Source organism: Dreissena polymorpha, chromosome 15 (assembly GCF_020536995.1).
Source record: "Dreissena polymorpha isolate Duluth1 chromosome 15, UMN_Dpol_1.0, whole genome shotgun sequence".
Taxonomy (NCBI): Eukaryota; Metazoa; Mollusca; class Bivalvia; order Myida; family Dreissenidae; genus Dreissena; species Dreissena polymorpha.
In genome coordinates, this window is record NC_068369.1 from 33,210,768 (window position 1) to 33,230,155 (window position 19,388).

A 19,388-nucleotide genomic window follows, 5' to 3' on the forward strand; every position below is an offset into this window, starting at 1 on the left:
CTGTCGCCATCGGATCATCGCAATGTCGCCATCGTACTATCGCATTGTCGCCATCGTACGATCGCGTTGTCGTACTGTTGTCATCGTATTATCGGATTGTCGCCATCGTACTATCGCACTGTCGCCATCGTATTGTCGCACTGTCGTCATCGTATTATCGTACTATCGCATTGTCGCATAGTCGCCATCGTAATATCGCACTGTCGCCATCGTATTGTCGCAATGTCGCCATCGTACTATTGCATTGTCGCCATCGTACTATCGCGTTGTCGTACTGTCGTCATCGCATTACCGCATTGTCGCCAACGTACTATCGCACTGTCGCCATCGTATTGTCGCACTGTCGTCACTCCCTTAAGAAATCGTTGTATCAACTCATAATTCACGATATACATTCTGTACGCAAAAAGAACATTCAATATTCATGGACATCTATGAGAATCCATTTGTTTCCGTTCTATACATTTACTTTACCTCGTCAATATGTATGTGTTTGTCAAGGACATCCCGATGCACACCGTTCATCATCAGATTAATATATATAGTAGATACTAATGCATGATAAACAATTTTACATGGTAGACAATTGAAAATAACTGCATACTATGCATACATATGTAAATGCATTTAAATGTTAAACGGAAATAGTACACATATTAAATGTTATTTTATATTACTTCTACACTGTCTTTTACGTGCTTTTTGATAGATGTCTGATTTATCTAAGAGTTTTGCTGTTACTTTTATAGTTGGGTGCAAGTTAATTTCTACGGTAGAAAAAGGTTGCCGAATGTGAACATTTGTTTTAACGCATACACACGTGCTATGAAATGTATTTAAACAAACAAACGATAAGTAAAATGCACAACAAATTCGTTAACAAACTTTGTATGACCAGAGTGTATAAATCTTATTAACTGACTAATTATCTGATCACACCGAACACATGTTATTAACTGACTAATTATCTTATCACACCAAACATCGGTATGCTTCTCTTTTAGTTATTCCGGGACCACCTTATTATGTATGCAGAGCGGGACATCGATTCTTTCCAAGACGGGGAAACATTTACGACCGCAGACGGCGCAATATTGACCGTGAAGAAGATTCAAAATGGTATACTGATTAGCCTCGTCCTGGGAAAAAAGGACTTAATGCACCTGCGTAAATTGTAGTCAGGGGTTAGCCCGCGCAGTCGCACAGGCTAATCAGGGACGACACTTTCCGCTATTATGTTCTTTATCTTTTAAGCAATGTCTCTTCTTTTAAAAAATCAAATTAATACATAAGTTGTTTTCATAGATTAGCCTGTGCGGACTGCAAGGCTAATGTGGGACGACACTTTACTCACATGCATAAAGCAAATATCTGTATACACATTATTTCGTATATAAATATGTTCACGTATTTTTACAAATGTTTATATATAAAGCGTTGGTACTGTCATTGCTTTTGAAACAATACATACAATTTAATTTCGTACAGAACTGTTCATTTATCACAGACTCTATGAAAACAATCTCAATCGCAACAACAGTGACTGTTGAGAGAAACGTATTTATGAAATAGAATATGGTTGCAATTAAACTGTTCTGATGTATTGAAGTTATTCATTTCCTACCTAAATGAAATAATACTAGCTTGAAGGACTTGATTACTTATATACTGACTTACGAAGTCTTTTTATGGACTGATATTAAAAAAGTATGCGCTATCTAACAATAAACGTGTGTTGAGTATGCTGACAAGATAGGGTCGTCTTAAAATCCGGCATCAAATATCATTTTCTTAAAATGTCGCCGATGCGTGGTGCGACCGGGAAGTCATGGGTTCGATCTCCACTTTATAATCATTATTTAGACCTCCACCAAAGTCAGCAACTACTGTATTTATCCAGGAATTTAATAGAGAGCGTTTTAATAAGCGTAAGGCTTGTTATGTACTCGAGCTAAAATTAAATAGGTTTACACTAAATATCATTTTCTCCACCTCTCCTCAGTCGTGTACGTGGAAGGCGGTGGTGTCCGTGCCAAGGTGACCACGCCGGATATCGGTTGCACCAACGGCGTCATACATCTCGTCAACAGTGTGCTCTTCCAGCGTGACTTCACCATCTGGGACGCAATAATGGGCAACAACCATCTGAGGTCAGTGATTTACTTGCAAAAAGGTATGGCAATATTGGGGCAAAAAGGTACCATGTGCCATCTAATTTCAATGTCACATGGTACCTTTGTGCACCAATGTGGCGGTATGCGCTGTTAGCATGTGTTATGTTTCAAGTGTTGTACATTGCGTTCTTATTTGCGTTAAGGTGTACGCTATTAAAGCTCGATTAGTCATTGTCGGCTCTGGTACTACTTACAAGTACCCAGGGTACTCTAAAGTATACTAAAATGTTCCGCTGGTACGAAAAATATACTTAACAGTTCCCGGGAATACTAACACTAAATTGGTTGTTGTCGGGTCATTTTTTTAATTGTATTTTTTTCATATGTATGTCAATATTCTGAAAAATGGCCTCTTTATTAACGACATTTATACTAAAAAAAGCATGTTGAGGAAAGTTTTTTCGTAATGTTTAACTACATCGGATTGTTGGCGGGAATAAAACGTGGGTACAGTCTTATATTGACTGGCAACTTTTAAGTATCTTTTCCGTACCCGGAGTACGTTGTTGTATAATTAGAGTACCCGGGGTACTTATAAGTAGTACCCGAGTCGACAATGACTAATCGGGCGCTATTAACTTGTGTTGTGTTTGGGTACTGTTAGACCAGATAAAAGGAATATCTCTTTGCTTAGTGTTTCCGATATTGTATGTGTATCCGTATAAAAACGTTTGAAACTTCGTATGGTTTGAATTGATTGTTCCAAGGCGATGACTGGTTGATGTCCCGTGTCCAACATATTTATTTGCTGTGTAAGAAAGATTTGAAATCGGTTAATTGCCTTAAATATGCTTTTTTTTCCCTGTTGGTACAGTTTCAGATTGTTTATCTTCGAAGCTAAGCATACCGTACGTAAACTAAATGTTGAGATTTAGTCACTTAATGTCTATTGATTCCATATAATAAATAATACTGACTGTGTTGTTATAGCAATATGAAGCAATTGATTAGCAAGAACCAGGACCTAATGGCGAAGTTGAACGCTTCAAGAAATGGACCCATGACGGTGTTCCTGATAAGCGACGCTGCCTTGAACAATCTCCCTAGCGACACGTTCGAACATTTTACGGCCAACTACAATTTGATACTCGAAGTAAATACGCATAGATATTGCATTGTTTGAGTATTGTTTTCTACTGGACAATATTGCAATCAGTTTTCTGAGTGAACAGGCGTTATTTAAGAATAAAGTAAAGCTGTGTGTGAGTGTTACATTTTGCTAACAAGTCAAACTCTTTACAAGCGATTATAATAATACAACAGTTTTATGTTTTTGAAATAGTACGTTTAGTTTTGTTGTTATGTTTTATTAATATAAGGTTATTTAGCACGCCTTTGCATATTTCTGTATTGCTTATGCTCACATCTGGTGGTTTACAATGTCAAAAATGCATTATAGACGACGCTTTAATTTAAATAAAGATGACCGCTTGATCAGCCACATTGCAACACACGTGTGTATGCAAGATACAAAATGATACATAATAATATGTAACATCGTTTTGTAACCCAGCCAGAAAAATCTCTTCCACACTGGGGATTGAACCCGGGACCTCCCAGTTCTTAATCCGGCAGAAACTCTACCGCATTGCTATAAAATCTAGCTCATATAGCAAGGCAGTATAAGCTTAGACCTAACAATAATATACACTCCCTCAATTTGCGAAATTCTTCCACGAATGTCCTACCACCACGACATTTGAGGGAGTTCTGACACACATGGTGGGTTTTAACGTTGGGCGACAATGTAACCCAGCCAGAAAAATCCAAACCACAATCGGGATTGAATCCGGGACCTCCCGGGTCTTAATCAGCCTGATACTCTACCGCATCGCTACAATTTAAGCTAGCTCATATAGCAAGGCAGTATATGCTCTCCTTATACCCAACCCTACTTAAGTTTTAAATGTATTTCTCTGATTAAGGCGCTGCATGGATCGATTGTACCCGGGGTTATTCTGAGCTCTACCCAAATAACGGGCGAGATGGAGGTCCCTACGTTAGCGGGCAAAACTATCACACTGCATCAAACCGAGACAGGTATTGTCTTAAACATAGCACCATATAAACAGTGTTCCGATATTCAGATATACCATGAAAATTAGCGGGTATATCATTGTAAATGATTTAGGGCATTGCATATTAAACACACTTTACATGAGTTTTATCAAGTCAAAAAAAAAGATTTCCAATGTATAACGTTTCCAAGAAACATCAATTTTTAACCCATGTTGAGCTAGAAGCAAATTTTTAGATGTATGTGACTCAATGTATCGTTGTTGTCAATTTAAGGTTTGTAGATTATCGGGTTTACTTATTGGATGATAATTACCTATGCACATATCGGCTATTGATAATGTCATTGAATTTATTGCTATTGGGAACATCAATGATAGTATAGCTATTGGCAATGGCAGTGAAATTAAGGCGTTTAAAAGTGACATTGAAATTATGGCTTTTGACTAAACCATTGAAATTATGGCTATTGGAAATATCATTGATATCATTGTCATTGATAATAACATTGAAGTTATGACTATTAAAAGTGACATTGAAATATGGCTATTGAAATATTGACCATGTCATTACAATTTGGCCATTGACACAGGCATTGATTTTTATCAACTCATTTTGTCATTTTCAATCGTTGACTGGTTTGCAATTGTACTTCCAGGTGTGTACATAGTCGGAAGTCGGATTCGCGCTGATGTAGTCATCGAGGACATCTGGTGTTCTAACGGCGTCTTACATATCACAGATAACCTCCTGCACCTTCCGACCAGGAACATTGTAGACGAAATGGCGGTGCAACCCGGCCTTGGGTAAGCTAAGAATGTCTTAAAACACTACTAATAATTGTGACGTTAATCCACGTACAAATATGATGGAAAACAATCCATTGTCAAAGCGCACAGATATGTTTTCATGATCTTATAATCATTAAGCTGTTGAGACTATTGTAAATTGTACATCTTATCAAAATGAAAATGTTTTGAGTCACTTCGATAGCGTTTTTAAGTCAAGTAGTTTGAATGCAGCGTTAATCAGTAATGGTATCTATAATACGTGCGTTATTAATATGACATTGTCTTAAAACTAATAATGCGAGTTGATTGTTATATCACTGAAAGTATCGAACAGTATCAGTACGCTTTCTTTTAATTTTATAAAAAACAAAGTTATTTAACAACGTTTGCTATTTTTCTTTAGGGTCATGGCTGGAATTCTCGATGTCATTCCGTCTCTGAAACAAATCCTTAAGGACACGAGTAAAACGTTCACCATGTTCGTGCCCAGTGACGACGCGTTCACACTGCTACCCGCCTATCGGGCTCAGAAGCTGCAAGACCCCATCTTACTGCAACATGTTCGAATACTTATTACCTATATAACTATATTGATATATGGAATATCTTTGCTTTATCTTGACGAAAGCTGATTTTGAGCTTAAGTGTTAGACTACATAGCGGTAAATACGCATGTGTCAACTGCAAATATTTTTCCAAAACAACTTCTATAAACCAACATAAAATGATCTAAACAAACATATATGTGAATATGTAAATCTATGTAATCATACAATGCATCGTAATTACTTATGTGCATCAATATCAATTAAACAGTATATATAACATTCAAGTGAGAGGATTATTACATTATGTTTGACGATATACAAAAGGACTCTGTTCCATACAAACCATACATTGAGTTTCGCTCTTGAAAAACAGCAGTTAATGCATGTGCGTAAAGTATTGTCCCAGATTAGCCCGTGTAGTCCGCACAGGCTTATCAGGGACGACACTTTCCGCTTGTCTGATATTTCTCGTGAAAAGGAAGTTTCTTCTTAGCAAAAATCAAGTTATGACGGGAAGTTTCGTCCCTGAATAGCCAGTGCGGACTGCCAACTTTAAGGCTTATCTTGCTTGACACTTTACGCACATGCATTAAACCCCGTATTATGCTTTTTATTTCAGATCGTTCGCTCACATATTATTTTCGGCTCTTCATTATTCCTGGAGCAGTTTCGTGATTACTCGAAATTTTCATCCTTGACAGGCGATCCGCTCTTTGTTCTACGTGAACAGGAGAAAGGTAATAACATGTGTACGAAATTGTATATGTCTTATCACCAGTAAAACATTACATATGTCTCATTAGTTTGAGCTATAGTGCATATACATACAAACATTAATATCAAGTTACTTTATTTATTTTTGTGTTTATCAAGTTAGTCAGCAACTCAAGACTTTAAGTTTGTAAGACTTAAAGCGCTAAACCGGACTAAAATAAAGTAACTGGTATATATGACCTCCCAAATACGTCAACTGATTGTTTGGCATTTTACAAATGTATTGTTTATTAAAGATATAAGCACATACTTAGTTGCATAATTCATTAGCACAATCAAAGAAATGAGTGTAGAAAATCACAATTATTATGCCACCATGGAAACACTGGAAACAGCCAATAACTTACCCTGGTATAAATAATGTATGTATAAGTGAGCTAAGTGTTCTTGATATTAGTCAGCACTTGAAGGTAACGAGTTTTCTGTATTAGTGAGCTAAGTGTTCTTGATATTAGTCAGCACTTGAAGGTAACGAGTTTTCTGTATTAGTGAGCTAAGGGTTCTTGATATTAGTCAGCATTTGTAGGTAACGAGTTTTCTGTATTAGTGAGCTAAGGGTTCTTGATATTAGTCAGCATTTGTAGGTAACGAGTTTTCTGTATTAGTGAGCTAAGGGTTCTTGATATTAGTCAGCACTTGAAGGTAACGAGTTTTCTGTATTAGTGAGCTAAGGGTTCTTGATATTAGTCAGCACTTGAAGGTAACGAGTTTTCTGTATTAGTGAGCTAAGGGTTCTTGATATTAGTCAGCACTTGAAGGTAACGAGTTTTCTGTATTAGTGAGCTAAGGGTTCTTGATATTAGTCAGCATTTGTAGGTAACGAGTTTTCTGTATTAGTGAGCTAAGGGTTCTTGATATTAGTCAGCATTTGTAGGTAACGAGTTTTCTGTATTAGTGAGCTAAGGGTTCTTGATATTAGTCAGCATTTGTAGGTAACGAGTTTTCTGTATTAGTGAGCTAAGTGTTCTTGATATTAGTCAGCATTTGTAGGTAACGAGTTTTCTGTATTAGTGAGCTAAGGGTTCTTGATATTAGTCAGCATTTGTAGGTAACGAGTTTTCTGTATTAGTGAGCTAAGGGTTCTTGATATTAGTCAGCATTTGTAGGTAACGAGTTTTCTGTATTAGTGAGCTAAGGGTTCTTGATATTAGTCAGCATTTGTAGGTAACGAGTTTTCTGTATTAGTGAGCTAAGGGTTCTTGATATTAGTCAGCATTTGTAGGTAACGAGTTTTCTGTATTAGTGAGCTAAGTGTTCTTGATATTAGTCAGCATTTGAAGGTAACGAGTTTTCTGTATTAGTGAGCTAAGGGTTCTTGATATTAGTCAGCATTTGTAGGTAACGAGTTTTCTGTATTAGTGAGCTAAGGGTTCTTGATATTAGTCAGCATTTGTAGGTAACGAGTTTTCTGTATAAGTGAGCTAAGTGTTCTTGATATTAGTCAGCATTTGTAGGTAACGAGTTTTCTGTATTAGTGAGCTAAGGGTTCTTGATATTAGTCAGCATTTGTAGGTAACGAGTTTTCTGTATTAGTGAGCTAAGGGTTCTTGATATTAGTCAGCATTTGTAGGTAACGAGTTTTCTGTATTAGTGAGCTAAGGGTTCTTGATATTAGTCAGCATTTGTAGGTAACGAGTTTTCTGTATTAGTGAGCTAAGGGTTCTTGATATTAGTCAGCACTTGAAGGTAACGAGTTTTCTGTATTAGTGAGCTAAGTGTTCTTGATATTTGTCAGCACTTGTAGGTAACGAGTTTTCTGTATTAGTGAGCTAAGGGTTCTTGATATTAGTCAGCATTTGTAGGTAACGAGTTTTCTGTATTAGTGAGCTAAGGGTTCTTGATTTAAGTCAGTTATGTTGGTAACGAGTTTTCTGTATTAGTGAGCTAAGGGTTCTTGATATTAGTCAGCATTTGTAGGTAACGAGTTTTCTGTATTAGTGAGCTAAGGGTTCTTGATATTAGTCAGCATTTGTAGGTAACGAGTTTTCTGTATTAGTGAGCTAAGGGTTCTTGATATTAGTCAGCATTTGTAGGTAACGAGTTTTCTGTATTAGTGAGCTAAGTGTTCTTGATATTAGTCAGCACTTGAAGGTAACGAGTTTTCTGTATTAGTGAGCTAAGGGTTCTTGATATTAGTCAGCACTTGAAGGTAACGAGTTTTCTGTATAAGTGAGCTAAGTGTTCTTGATATTAGTCAGCACTTGAAGGTAACGAGTTTTCTGTATTAGTGAGCTAAGGGTTCTTGATATTAGTCAGCATTTGTAGGTAACGAGTTTTCTGTATTAGTGAGCTAAGTGTTCTTGATATTAGTCAGCATTTGTAGGTAACGAGTTTTCTGTATTAGTGAGCTAAGGGTTCTTGATATTAGTCAGCATTTGTAGGTAACGAGTTTTCTGTATTAGTGAGCTAAGGGTTCTTGATATTAGTCAGCATTTGTAGGTAACGAGTTTTCTGTATTAGTGAGCTAAGGGTTCTTGATATTAGTCAGCATTTGTAGGTAACGAGTTTTCTGTATAAGTGAGCTAAGGGTTCTTGATATTAGTCAGCACTTGAAGGTAACGAGTTTTCTGTATTAGTGAGCTAAGTGTTCTTGATATTAGTCAGCACTTGAAGGTAACGAGTTTTCTGTATTAGTGAGCTAAGTGTTCTTGATATTAGTCAGCATTTGTAGGTAACGAGTTTTCTGTATTAGTGAGCTAAGTGTTCTTGATATTAGTCAGCACTTGAAGGTAACGAGTTTTCTGTATTAGTGAGCTAAGTGTTCTTGATATTAGTCAGCACTTGAAGGTAACGAGTTTTCTGTATTAGTGAGCTAAGGGTTCTTGATATTAGTCAGCATTTGAAGGTAACGAGTTTTCTGTATAAGTGAGCTAAGTGTTCTTGATATTAGTCAGCATTTGTAGGTAACGAGTTTTCTGTATTAGTGAGCTAAGGGTTCTTGATATTAGTCAGCATTTGTAGGTAACGAGTTTTCTGTATTAGTGAGCTAAGTGTTCTTGATATTAGTCAGCATTTGTAGGTAACGAGTTTTCTGTATTAGTGAGCTAAGGGTTCTTGATATTAGTCAGCATTTGTAGGTAACGAGTTTTCTGTATTAGTGAGCTAAGTGTTCTTGATATTAGTCAGCACTTGTAGGTAACGAGTTTTCTGTATTAGTGAGCTAAGGGTTCTTGATATTAGTCAGCATTTGTAGGTAACGAGTTTTCTGTATTAGTGAGCTAAGGGTTCTTGATATTAGTCAGCATTTGTAGGTAACGAGTTTTCTGTATTAGTGAGCTAAGTGTTCTTGATATTAGTCAGCACTTGTAGGTAACGAGTTTTCTGTATTAGTGAGCTAAGGGTTCTTGATATTAGTCAGCATTTGTAGGTAACGAGTTTTCTGTATTAGTGAGCTAAGGGTTCTTGATATTAGTCAGCATTTGTAGGTAACGAGTTTTCTGTATTAGTGAGCTAAGGGTTCTTGATATTAGTCAGCACTTGTAGGTAACGAGTTTTCTGTATTAGTGAGCTAAGGGTTCTTGATATTAGTCAGCATTTGTAGGTAACGAGTTTTCTGTATTAGTGAGCTAAGGGTTCTTGATATTAGTCAGCATTTGTAGGTAACGAGTTTTCTGTATTAGTGAGCTAAGGGTTCTTGATTTAAGTCAGTTATGTTGGTAACGAGTTGTCTGTATTAGTGAGCTATAGGCTCGTCATTGTGGCCAGAATTTGTCGTAACGATTGTCTGTATTAGTGCGCTATAGGTTCGTCATTGTGGCCATAATGTTTCGTAACGAGTGTCTGTATTAGTGAGCTATAGGCTCGTCGTTTTGGCAATAATTTTTCGTAACGATGTCTGTATTAGTGAGCTATAGGTTCGTCATTTTGGCCAGAGTTTTTTGTAACGCATGTCTGTATAAGTGAGCTATAGGCTCGTCATTGTGGCCAGAACTTTTCGTAACGAGTGTTTGTATTAGTGAGCTATAGGCTCGTCATTGTGGCCAGAATTTTTCGTAACGATGTCTGTATAAGATAGGTTCGTCATTGTGGCCAGAATTTTTCGTTTCGAGTGTCTGTATTAGTGAGCTATAGGTTTGTCATTGTGGTCGGATTTTTTCGTAATGATTGTCTGTATAAGTCTGCTCTGGGTTCGTCATGGTGGCCAAAATAGTTCGTAAAAAGTGTCTGAATTAGTAAGCTATATGTTCGTCATTGTGTCCATAATATTTTGTAACGAGTCACTAAATTGATGAGCAACAGGTTAGTCATTGAGCCATAATTTTTCGTAACGAGTTTCTGAATTAGTGAGCGAAGGGTTCTTTATTTTGTCCTGAATTTTTCGTAACGAGTGTCTGTATTATTGAGCTATAGGTTCGTCATTTTGTCAAGCATTTCTTGGTAACGAGTGTCTGAATTAGTGAGATATATGTTCGTCACTTTGTCCAGCATTTGTTGGTAACAATTGTCAGTATAAGAGACTATAGGTCCGTCATTTTGCCCAGAATATTTCGTATCGAGTGTCTGTATTAATGAGCTATAGGTTCGTCATTTTGTCCAGCATTTGTTGGTACCGAGTGTCTCTGTATTAATGAGCTATATGTCCGCCATTTTGTCAAGCATTTGTTGGTAACGAGTGTCTGTATTAGTGAGCTATAGGTCCGTCATTTTGCCTAGAATTTTTCGTAACGAGTGTCTGTATTAGTGAGCTATAGGTTCGTCATTTTGTCCAGCATTTCTTGGTAACGAGTGTCTGTATTAGTGAGCAATATGTTCGTCATTGTGGCCATAATTTTTCGAAACGAGTGTCTAAATTAGTGAGCTATAGTTTTGTGTTTTTGACCGGCATGGTTTGGTAATGAGTTCTTCTATTCCTCATCCTTCAGTCTTTGCAATCAGTGGCAATGTCCGTGGGAGCGTCATCAGGTCCGACATCCGGTGCAGTAACGGGATCATCCACGTGTTGGACACGCTGTTACAGTTCCCCTTCTTGACCGTCGCCGAAACCATTGAGAAAACCAACAACCTCTTGTACGCCTTTCTAGCTTAAAAGTTTTCATTTTTAGGAAGCTAGATAATCTCGGAAGACTTATTGGAAAATATATTGAGTCGTTTTCACGGGCATTATTTCGTTGGCTCAATTGGTCGGCTCGGGTACTTCAACGTAGTAACCCGGGTATTCTTAATTATACTACAATGTAGTAACCCGGGTACTCTTTATTATACTACAATGTAGTAACTCAGGTACTCTTAAGTATACTACAATGTAGTAACCCGGGTACTCTTTATTATACTACAATGTAGTAACTCAGGTACTCTTAAGTATATTACAATGTAGTAACCCGGGTACTCTTAAGTATACTACAATGTAGTAACCCAGGTACTCTAAAGTATACTACTATGTAGTAACCCGGGTACTCTTAATAATACTACAATGTAGTAACCCGGGTACTCTTAATTACACCTCAATGTAGTAACCCGGGTTCTCTTAAGTATACTATAATGTAGTAATCCGGGTACAGAATATATGCATATTGGCACTCGGCCAGACTCCATGGTACTTTTAAGTAAATTGCCCGTACCGCGGGTAATTTTTAGGGTACTTAAGAGTTCCCGGGGTACTCATATGTACTATCTTAGGCGACATTGACCATTAGGTGGACATCACGCCACCGCGATACTTCAGGCGTATTTATCTATTTAATTGTGCGTTTTTAATTGTGAATTACTTTTATAAAATTATTCCGAAACACTCATCAATGGACGGATATTGACATTTAAGCTCTTTTAGAACCTTAAAATTTCAATAATGTTCCTTCTTCTTACTCTAAAGGCTTGTTTCTAAGTCTAATTTTAAGTCTTATACTAACGTTTGTCTGAAGACTTATATGGAGTTTTAATTTTGTTCTTACAATTTGGTCTTATTCTAAGTTTTAAGTCCAGAAGTTTGTTGCAATAAGTGACGTGGTTTGAATTCATTTCAGGCCTTTTCACGACATGATAATGAACGTGGACGACCTCTACACGTGGTCCAACTCCCACGACACGAATCTCACTCTGCTGATTCCCAGTGCCAAGTTTATAGCAAGTCTCTCAAACTTCCATAGAAGTTACATAAGCGCGGAACCAGACATGGATAGAAATGTAGGTTACATTACACTAGAATTTTGCGCGGTTAGTTAAAATATATATATTTCAGCTCGATTTCATCAAAAGCCTTCGACTTACTAAGACACTATCGAGTCCGTTTTCTTGGTACATCCAGTTCGTGATGTTTTTGATTCGATATCGCGAAAACCTCCTGAGGTGGGATCGAACCTGGACCTTCTGATTGCTAGGCGGATATAACCTTCGCGCGATTTGATCCCAATAACAAATGTATAGCACGTTTCAACGGACCAAACACATTTCATAGACGCAAAATCGGACAAAGGCATACTATAAGTGTACGTTTATATGTGTTTTAAACACATTTAAGTTGATATTTTCTCCAATCTCAATACGTATAACAAAGGCTCAGAAACAATATTGATATAAATGATTGAAAATAATGGTGTCTGGATCACTGTCGTTTATATTCAATGCATGCTATGTAATTGCTTAGTCTGCACATGCTAATCAGGCACGACACTTTTCGTTTAAATGATATTTTGCGTTTTAAGAAAGTATTTTTTTCATCAAAAATCAAGTTTTGCGGAAAGTGTCGTCCCTGATTAGCCTGATTAGACATTTTACGCACATGCATTAAACCCCTTTTTCAAAGAGCATGGCTGAAATGTATCATAAAATGAATGGTTCAAACTTTTGAAAAAAAGTTCAAAACGTTCTTCCATCATTCAAAAAATGTTTTATTCTATAGTACTGAAATTTAATGCTGCTTTGTGTCCTTACGTACATTTCAGACTTTCATAATTTTATAAAACAAATTTCAAAGGTATCATTGAGAGGGTCAGGCTTTCATAGTTTCAAGAGCGGATTTATCTTAATCCATGTGCGTTAAAAGTCTTCCGAGATAAGTCTGTACAGTCCGCATAGGCTTATCAGGGACGAAACTTTCCGCCTTAACTGGATTTCCGCTAAGCAGAGACGTCATTACAACGAAAAAATCAAGAAAAGCAGAAAGCGTTGTCCCTGACTGTAAACTGCATAGTCCAATCTGGGACGACACTTTACGCACAAGCGAATCAGCAAAATAATATAACGTTAAGTTTTGCTTTTACAGTTATTTAACAGCCACGCACTGCCATCTATCACGTTAAATCAAGCGTACATGGACGCTATGTTTAGTGGCAGTCGAGTGTTCTACACAGAAAATCGCTACAATACGACTTTCACCTTTGTAAATGTGGACCCTAGCAATAGAACGGGTAAATGTGTATTACTGTAAAACGGTAACCTAGACCCAAGAATTTGATATAAAACATAGTTTTTAACTTTTACGATTTTTTTTTGTTTCGTCGTTATAAAACTACTGCTTGTTTTTACTTCATGAAATATAAAGAACATAAACACTTAGTGTGGTTATTAAGTCAATAAAGGTTATGAGTATGTTGTATAATGTGGTTTAAAAAAAAAATTCGCAGAAATTACTGCGGTATATATTTACTTCACGAAGAACGTGGTTTATATTGCATTATTATATCATAAATAACGTACACTATGCACACGATTTCACAGAAGTTACTTCGGTTGATATTGGCTACACGAATCTCAGACGGTCTTTCGACCTGGTGCGTGACGGCATCGCGTGCAGTAACGGCATCATCTACGTCATCGACGGCTTCCTGAACTTCCCGCTGAATGACGCTCACTTTGAGTTGACGCATCAACCGGATATAAGGTATTGACAACAATATTCAGCTAGAGATCTTTCCTGCATTTAACCAAAGCATTGTTGACATTATCGTCACCATCGTCATCGTCGTCAAACAATTAGCTCTACCATGACAAACATCACTATTATCAGCTGAAATATAATATTCGTCAGGGAGATTAGATAATACTTTTACTTCTTATTATACTAATTATAATAATAACAACCCCCATTAACACCATCCGCATCCATTATATAACGTATCGAATCTATTTATAAGTTTCATGCATTTGGATGACATTTTGTAGCATCATCGTTACTATCATTATAAAATAATATCATGTTTTTGTGTCTGCGCCCGGCTCTGGAATAGCGGGGATTAAAGTGCGTAAATTGTCATCCCATATTTAGCCGTGCGAACGGCCGGGACGACACTTTCCGCCTAAACTTGATTCTCGCTAAAATAGACTTTGAACGAAAAATACCATACAAGCGGAAAGTTTTCTCCCTGATAAGCCCATGCGGACTGCACAAGCTAATTTGGGACCATTTTTCACGCACATGCATTTGGTGAACTGGATTTTGCTCTGAAGAGACTTCTTTTAATGCAAAACAAAAATACCATACAAGCGAAATGTGTCGTCCCTGATAATGACTATAAAAGCTAATTTAGGACGATGTTTTAAGCGCATGCATTAAGCCCCGTTTTGCGAAATTTAAGCTCATTATTATTTGTATTACAGTCTTGGAAGCGATCAGCTGCTAAAACTTATACCGAGCGACTCCGGTATCGATCTGACGTCATTGAAGACCATGTACACGGTGTTCGTGCCCTCGGACTTCTCGCTGGACCCCCAGCATCTCAGTAGGCTGGAACTGGAGTACATAAACACGAACCTCACTAAGGAAGCGAAGAAGGCGGTACAGCGATTGTTTTCCTTCTTTATAACGTACCCGTAATAGGCGTGTTCACTGAGGACAATTTGCAAAATTCACAAATACCGAAAAAATCCCCCCAATAGGAAGACAAAATACGTCAATGTTGTTCCAGAAGAACAATATCTGCAAGTAAACAAATACAATGAGCACTGAAATTAAACATTTTAGCAACAAGATGATGTAATATATTATTTAGATGGATTTTTGTCATTATGTACCAAGCAATTAAGTGGACCCATAATTCCCAAACCGAAGATTTCACGATGCGAATTTTTCCCAATTTCAGGGTGTTTCACGATAGCTTTTCCTAATAGGGAAAACAAAACGATGCGGTAAAAGTGTATCGCAATACGAGGCGCGTCACGCGAGAATGGGTCTTATGCCGTATGCGGCCATCGTAGCTTCAGACAATCTGCGATCCCCACAAAGGGAAGAAAAAGAGCTCATATTGTAAAAATGAAAATTTCAGAAACAATTTCAGATGAATAATTGCTGTAACCGTCAGCAAGTATTAAAGTTCGATAAAGGTATTTAATAAAATAAAACACTTGTTAAATGATTACAGATGAGATCCTGTTGGATTCTGTTGATCATAAATGGCTCGTATATGGTATTATCTTACCATCTAAGCGTAATATAATCTTTGAGTCCACAGCGCCCTTATGCTTCGCTAAGAATAAAACTTAGTTGGTATAAGCATTAATAGACATAGACGCGTTTACTTGCCGATACTTAACTTATTCCCAATCGACAATGAAACTAGACATAACCTTACCTGAAACTAGATCGGACATAACCTGACTCTAGTCTTAAAACTGAACTTGACACTAGACCTGTCACTACCTGACCATAGATCTGACACTGAACTTGACTGTAAACCTGACACCAGAAATGACACTAACTTGACACTAGACCTGACACTAGACATGAAACGAACTTGACACTAGACCTGACACTAGACATCACACTAGATCTGACACTGAACTTGACACTAGACCTGACACTAGACTTTACACTGAACTTGACACTAGACCTGACACTATACCTGAAACTGAACTTTACTCTAGACCTGACACTAGACTTGACACTAAACTTAAATCTAGAACTGGCACTAGACCTGACATTGAACTTGAATCTAGATCTGACACTAGACCTCACTCTAGGCATGACACTAGACTTTACTCTAGACCTGACACTAGACCTGACACTGAACTTGACTCTAGACCTGACACTAGACCTGACACTAGACTTGACACTGAACTTAAATCTGGATTTGACACAAGACCTGATATTGAACTTGAATCTAGACCTGACACTAGACCTGGCTCTAGACCTTACACTAGACTTGACACTGAACTTAAATTTAGACCTGAAACTAGACCTGACACTGAGCTTGTCTCTGTAACTGACACAAGACTTTACATTAAACTTCAATATAGATCTGACACTAGATCTTAGACTTCACTTGATACTAAATCTAACACTATGCCTAACACTTGACCTGACACTTGACCGGACACTTGACCTGGAATAGACCTGGCAATAGAACTGGCAATAGACATAGCACATGACCTGACACTATAAACAGAACCTAACCTGACACAAGACCTGACACTACATTTTGAAATTGAATTAAGGATAATATTTGGGTTATGCTAAATATTTGGACGACTTAGTTTTATGTTTATTTTTCTGTTTAATAATACGATGGTGTTCTTTGCCGTAATGCTATCGTCGGGAATCATGTTCGAATAATAAATTATTTTACTCACTAAATACAGCAATAATAACAATTAAAACGTGTTTAGATACCTTTAATTTATTACTGACAACAAACGCATTATTTCACTGTGATTCACTGTATCGTGTTTCATTTTAGACATCCGTAACCTTTAAATGAAAAAAAAATGAAAATCACATAATTTATTTGTTTATTTTTCTTTGTCTTGTTTGACTAGATCGTTCGCCGCCATATCGTCCCCAACCAAAAGGTCGACTACGATAGCATCATCGACGGCTCCTTCAGCGCTTACGCAAGCAGCAGGAATATCACAGTGATAGCTAGAACTGACGGTGAGTGACTATATCAAAGTGATAGCTAGAACTGACGGTAAGTGACTATATCACATTGATAGCTAGAACTGACGGTGAGTGACTATATCACAGTGATATCTAGAGCTGCCTGTGACCATATTACAGTGATAGCTAAAATTGACGGCGAGTGACCATATCACAGTGATAGCTAGAACTGACGGCGAATGGCCATATCACAGTGATAGCTAAAACTTACTCTGAGTGACCATATCACAGTGATAGATAGAGCTGACGTTGAGTGAACATCACAGTGATAGCAAGAACTGACAGTGAGTGAACTTTTCAGAGTGATAGCAAGAACTGAAAGTGAATGACAATATCACAGTGAGGCTAGAACTGACTGTTAGTGACCATATCACAGTGATAGCTAGAACTGATGTTAAGTTTCCATATCACAGTGATAGCTAGAACTAACGGTGAGTGTCCATATCACAGTCAATTCAAGAAATGACGGTGAGTGGCCATATCACAGTAATTTCTATCACTGACGGTGAGTGACCATATCAAAGTGACAGCTAGAACTGACGGTGATTGACCATGTCACAGTGAAAGCTTGAACTGATGGTGATTGACCATATCACAGTGATATCTAAAACTGACGGGGATTGACCAGATCACAGTGACAGCTTTCACTGACGGTGAGTGACCATATCACAGTGATAGCTAGAACCGACGGTGAGTGGCCATATCACAGTGTATGCTAGAACTGACGGTGACTCACCAAAGAAAAGTGATAGCTAGAACTGATGGTGATTGACCATATCAAATGTTTAGCTAGGACTGATGGTGATTCACCATATCACAGCGATAGCTAGAACTGACGGTGAGTGACCATATCACAATTATAGCTAGAACTGATGGTGATTGACCATATCACAGTGATAGCTAGAACTGACGGTGAGTAGCCATATCATAGTGTATGCTAGAACTGACGGTGACTAACCATAGAACAGTGATAGTTGGAACTGATGGTGATTGACCATATCACAGTGGTAGCTAGAATTGACGGTCAGTTGTCTTTATATCGCAGTGATAGCTAGAACTGACGGTGACTAATCACTGTGACATATCACAGTAATAGCTAGAACTGACGGTTAGTGATCATATCACTGTGATAGCTAAAACGGACGGTGAGTGACCATATCAGAGTGATAGCTAGAACTGACGATGAGTAACCATATCACAGTGGTAGATAGAGATGGCGGTGAGTAACCATATCACCGTGATAGCTAGAACTGACGGTGAGTGAACATATCACAGTGATAGCTTGAACTGACGGTGAGTAACTATTTCACAGTGATAGCTAGCACTGACTTTGACTAATCATATCACTGTGATAGCTACAACTGACGGTAAGTGATCATATCAAAGTAAATGACAGAACTGACGGTGACTAACCATTTCACAGTGATAGTTAGAACTAACGGTGTGCGACCATATCACAGTGTTAGCTAGAACTGACGGTTAGTGACTATATCTCAGTGATAGCTAGAACTGACGGGAAGTGACCATATCACAGGGATAGCTGGAAATGACGGTGAGTGACCATATCACAGTGATAGCTAGAATTGACGGGGAGTGACCATATCAGAGTGATAGGTAGAATTGACGGGGACTGACCATATCACATTGATAGCTAGAAATGACGGTGAGTGACCTTAGCACAGTAATTGCTAGAATTGAGGGTAAGAGACGATATCACAGTGATAGCTAGAAATGACGGTGAGTGACCATATCACAGTAGTAGCTAGAACTGACGGCGAATGAAAATATAACAGTGATAGCTAGAAGTGAATGGGAGTGACAATATCACAGTGATAACTAAAACTGACGGGGAGTGACCAAATCACAGTAATATTTAGATCTTACCGTGTGTTGTCATAGCACAGTGATAGCTAGAACTTACGGTGAGTGACTATATCAGAGTGATAGCTAAAACTGACGGTAAGTGACCATATCATACTGATATCTAGAACTGACTGTGACTGACCATATCACAGTGATAGCTAATCTGACTTCGATTGGCCATATCACAGTGATAGCTAGAACTGACGTTGATTGACCATATAACAGTGATAGCTAGAACTGATTGTGATTGACCATATCACAGTAATAGCTTAAACTGAGGATGAGTGTCAAAATCACAGTAGTAGCTAGATCTGACGGTGAGTGACCATATCACAGTAATAGTTAGAACTTACGGTGAGTGACCATATCACAGTAATAGCTAGAACTTACGGTGAGTGACCATATCACAGTAATA

General features: G+C 37.8%; 2 protein-coding genes across 2 annotated transcripts in view; one reads left to right on the forward strand and one right to left on the reverse strand.

The window, feature by feature from the left end:
* LOC127861301 (uncharacterized) overlaps positions 1-19,388 on the reverse strand; it is a 436,008-nt gene that overhangs the window by 388,892 nt on the left and 27,728 nt on the right. The gene's annotated exons all lie outside the window — the stretch shown is intronic.
* LOC127861297 (uncharacterized) overlaps positions 1-19,388 on the forward strand; it is a 41,586-nt gene that overhangs the window by 19,222 nt on the left and 2,976 nt on the right. Inside the window, exons 9-21 of the mRNA XM_052399745.1 lie at positions 1,005-1,119; positions 2,003-2,150; positions 3,105-3,267; positions 4,100-4,214; positions 4,849-4,996; positions 5,385-5,541; positions 6,149-6,266; positions 11,166-11,310; positions 12,264-12,423; positions 13,502-13,646; positions 13,957-14,119; positions 14,836-15,013; positions 16,990-17,104. Coding sequence (XP_052255705.1) covers positions 1,005-1,119; positions 2,003-2,150; positions 3,105-3,267; positions 4,100-4,214; positions 4,849-4,996; positions 5,385-5,541; positions 6,149-6,266; positions 11,166-11,310; positions 12,264-12,423; positions 13,502-13,646; positions 13,957-14,119; positions 14,836-15,013; positions 16,990-17,104 — 1,870 coding nt within the window. The remainder of the gene's footprint in view (positions 1-1,004; positions 1,120-2,002; positions 2,151-3,104; positions 3,268-4,099; positions 4,215-4,848; positions 4,997-5,384; positions 5,542-6,148; positions 6,267-11,165; positions 11,311-12,263; positions 12,424-13,501; positions 13,647-13,956; positions 14,120-14,835; positions 15,014-16,989; positions 17,105-19,388) is intronic.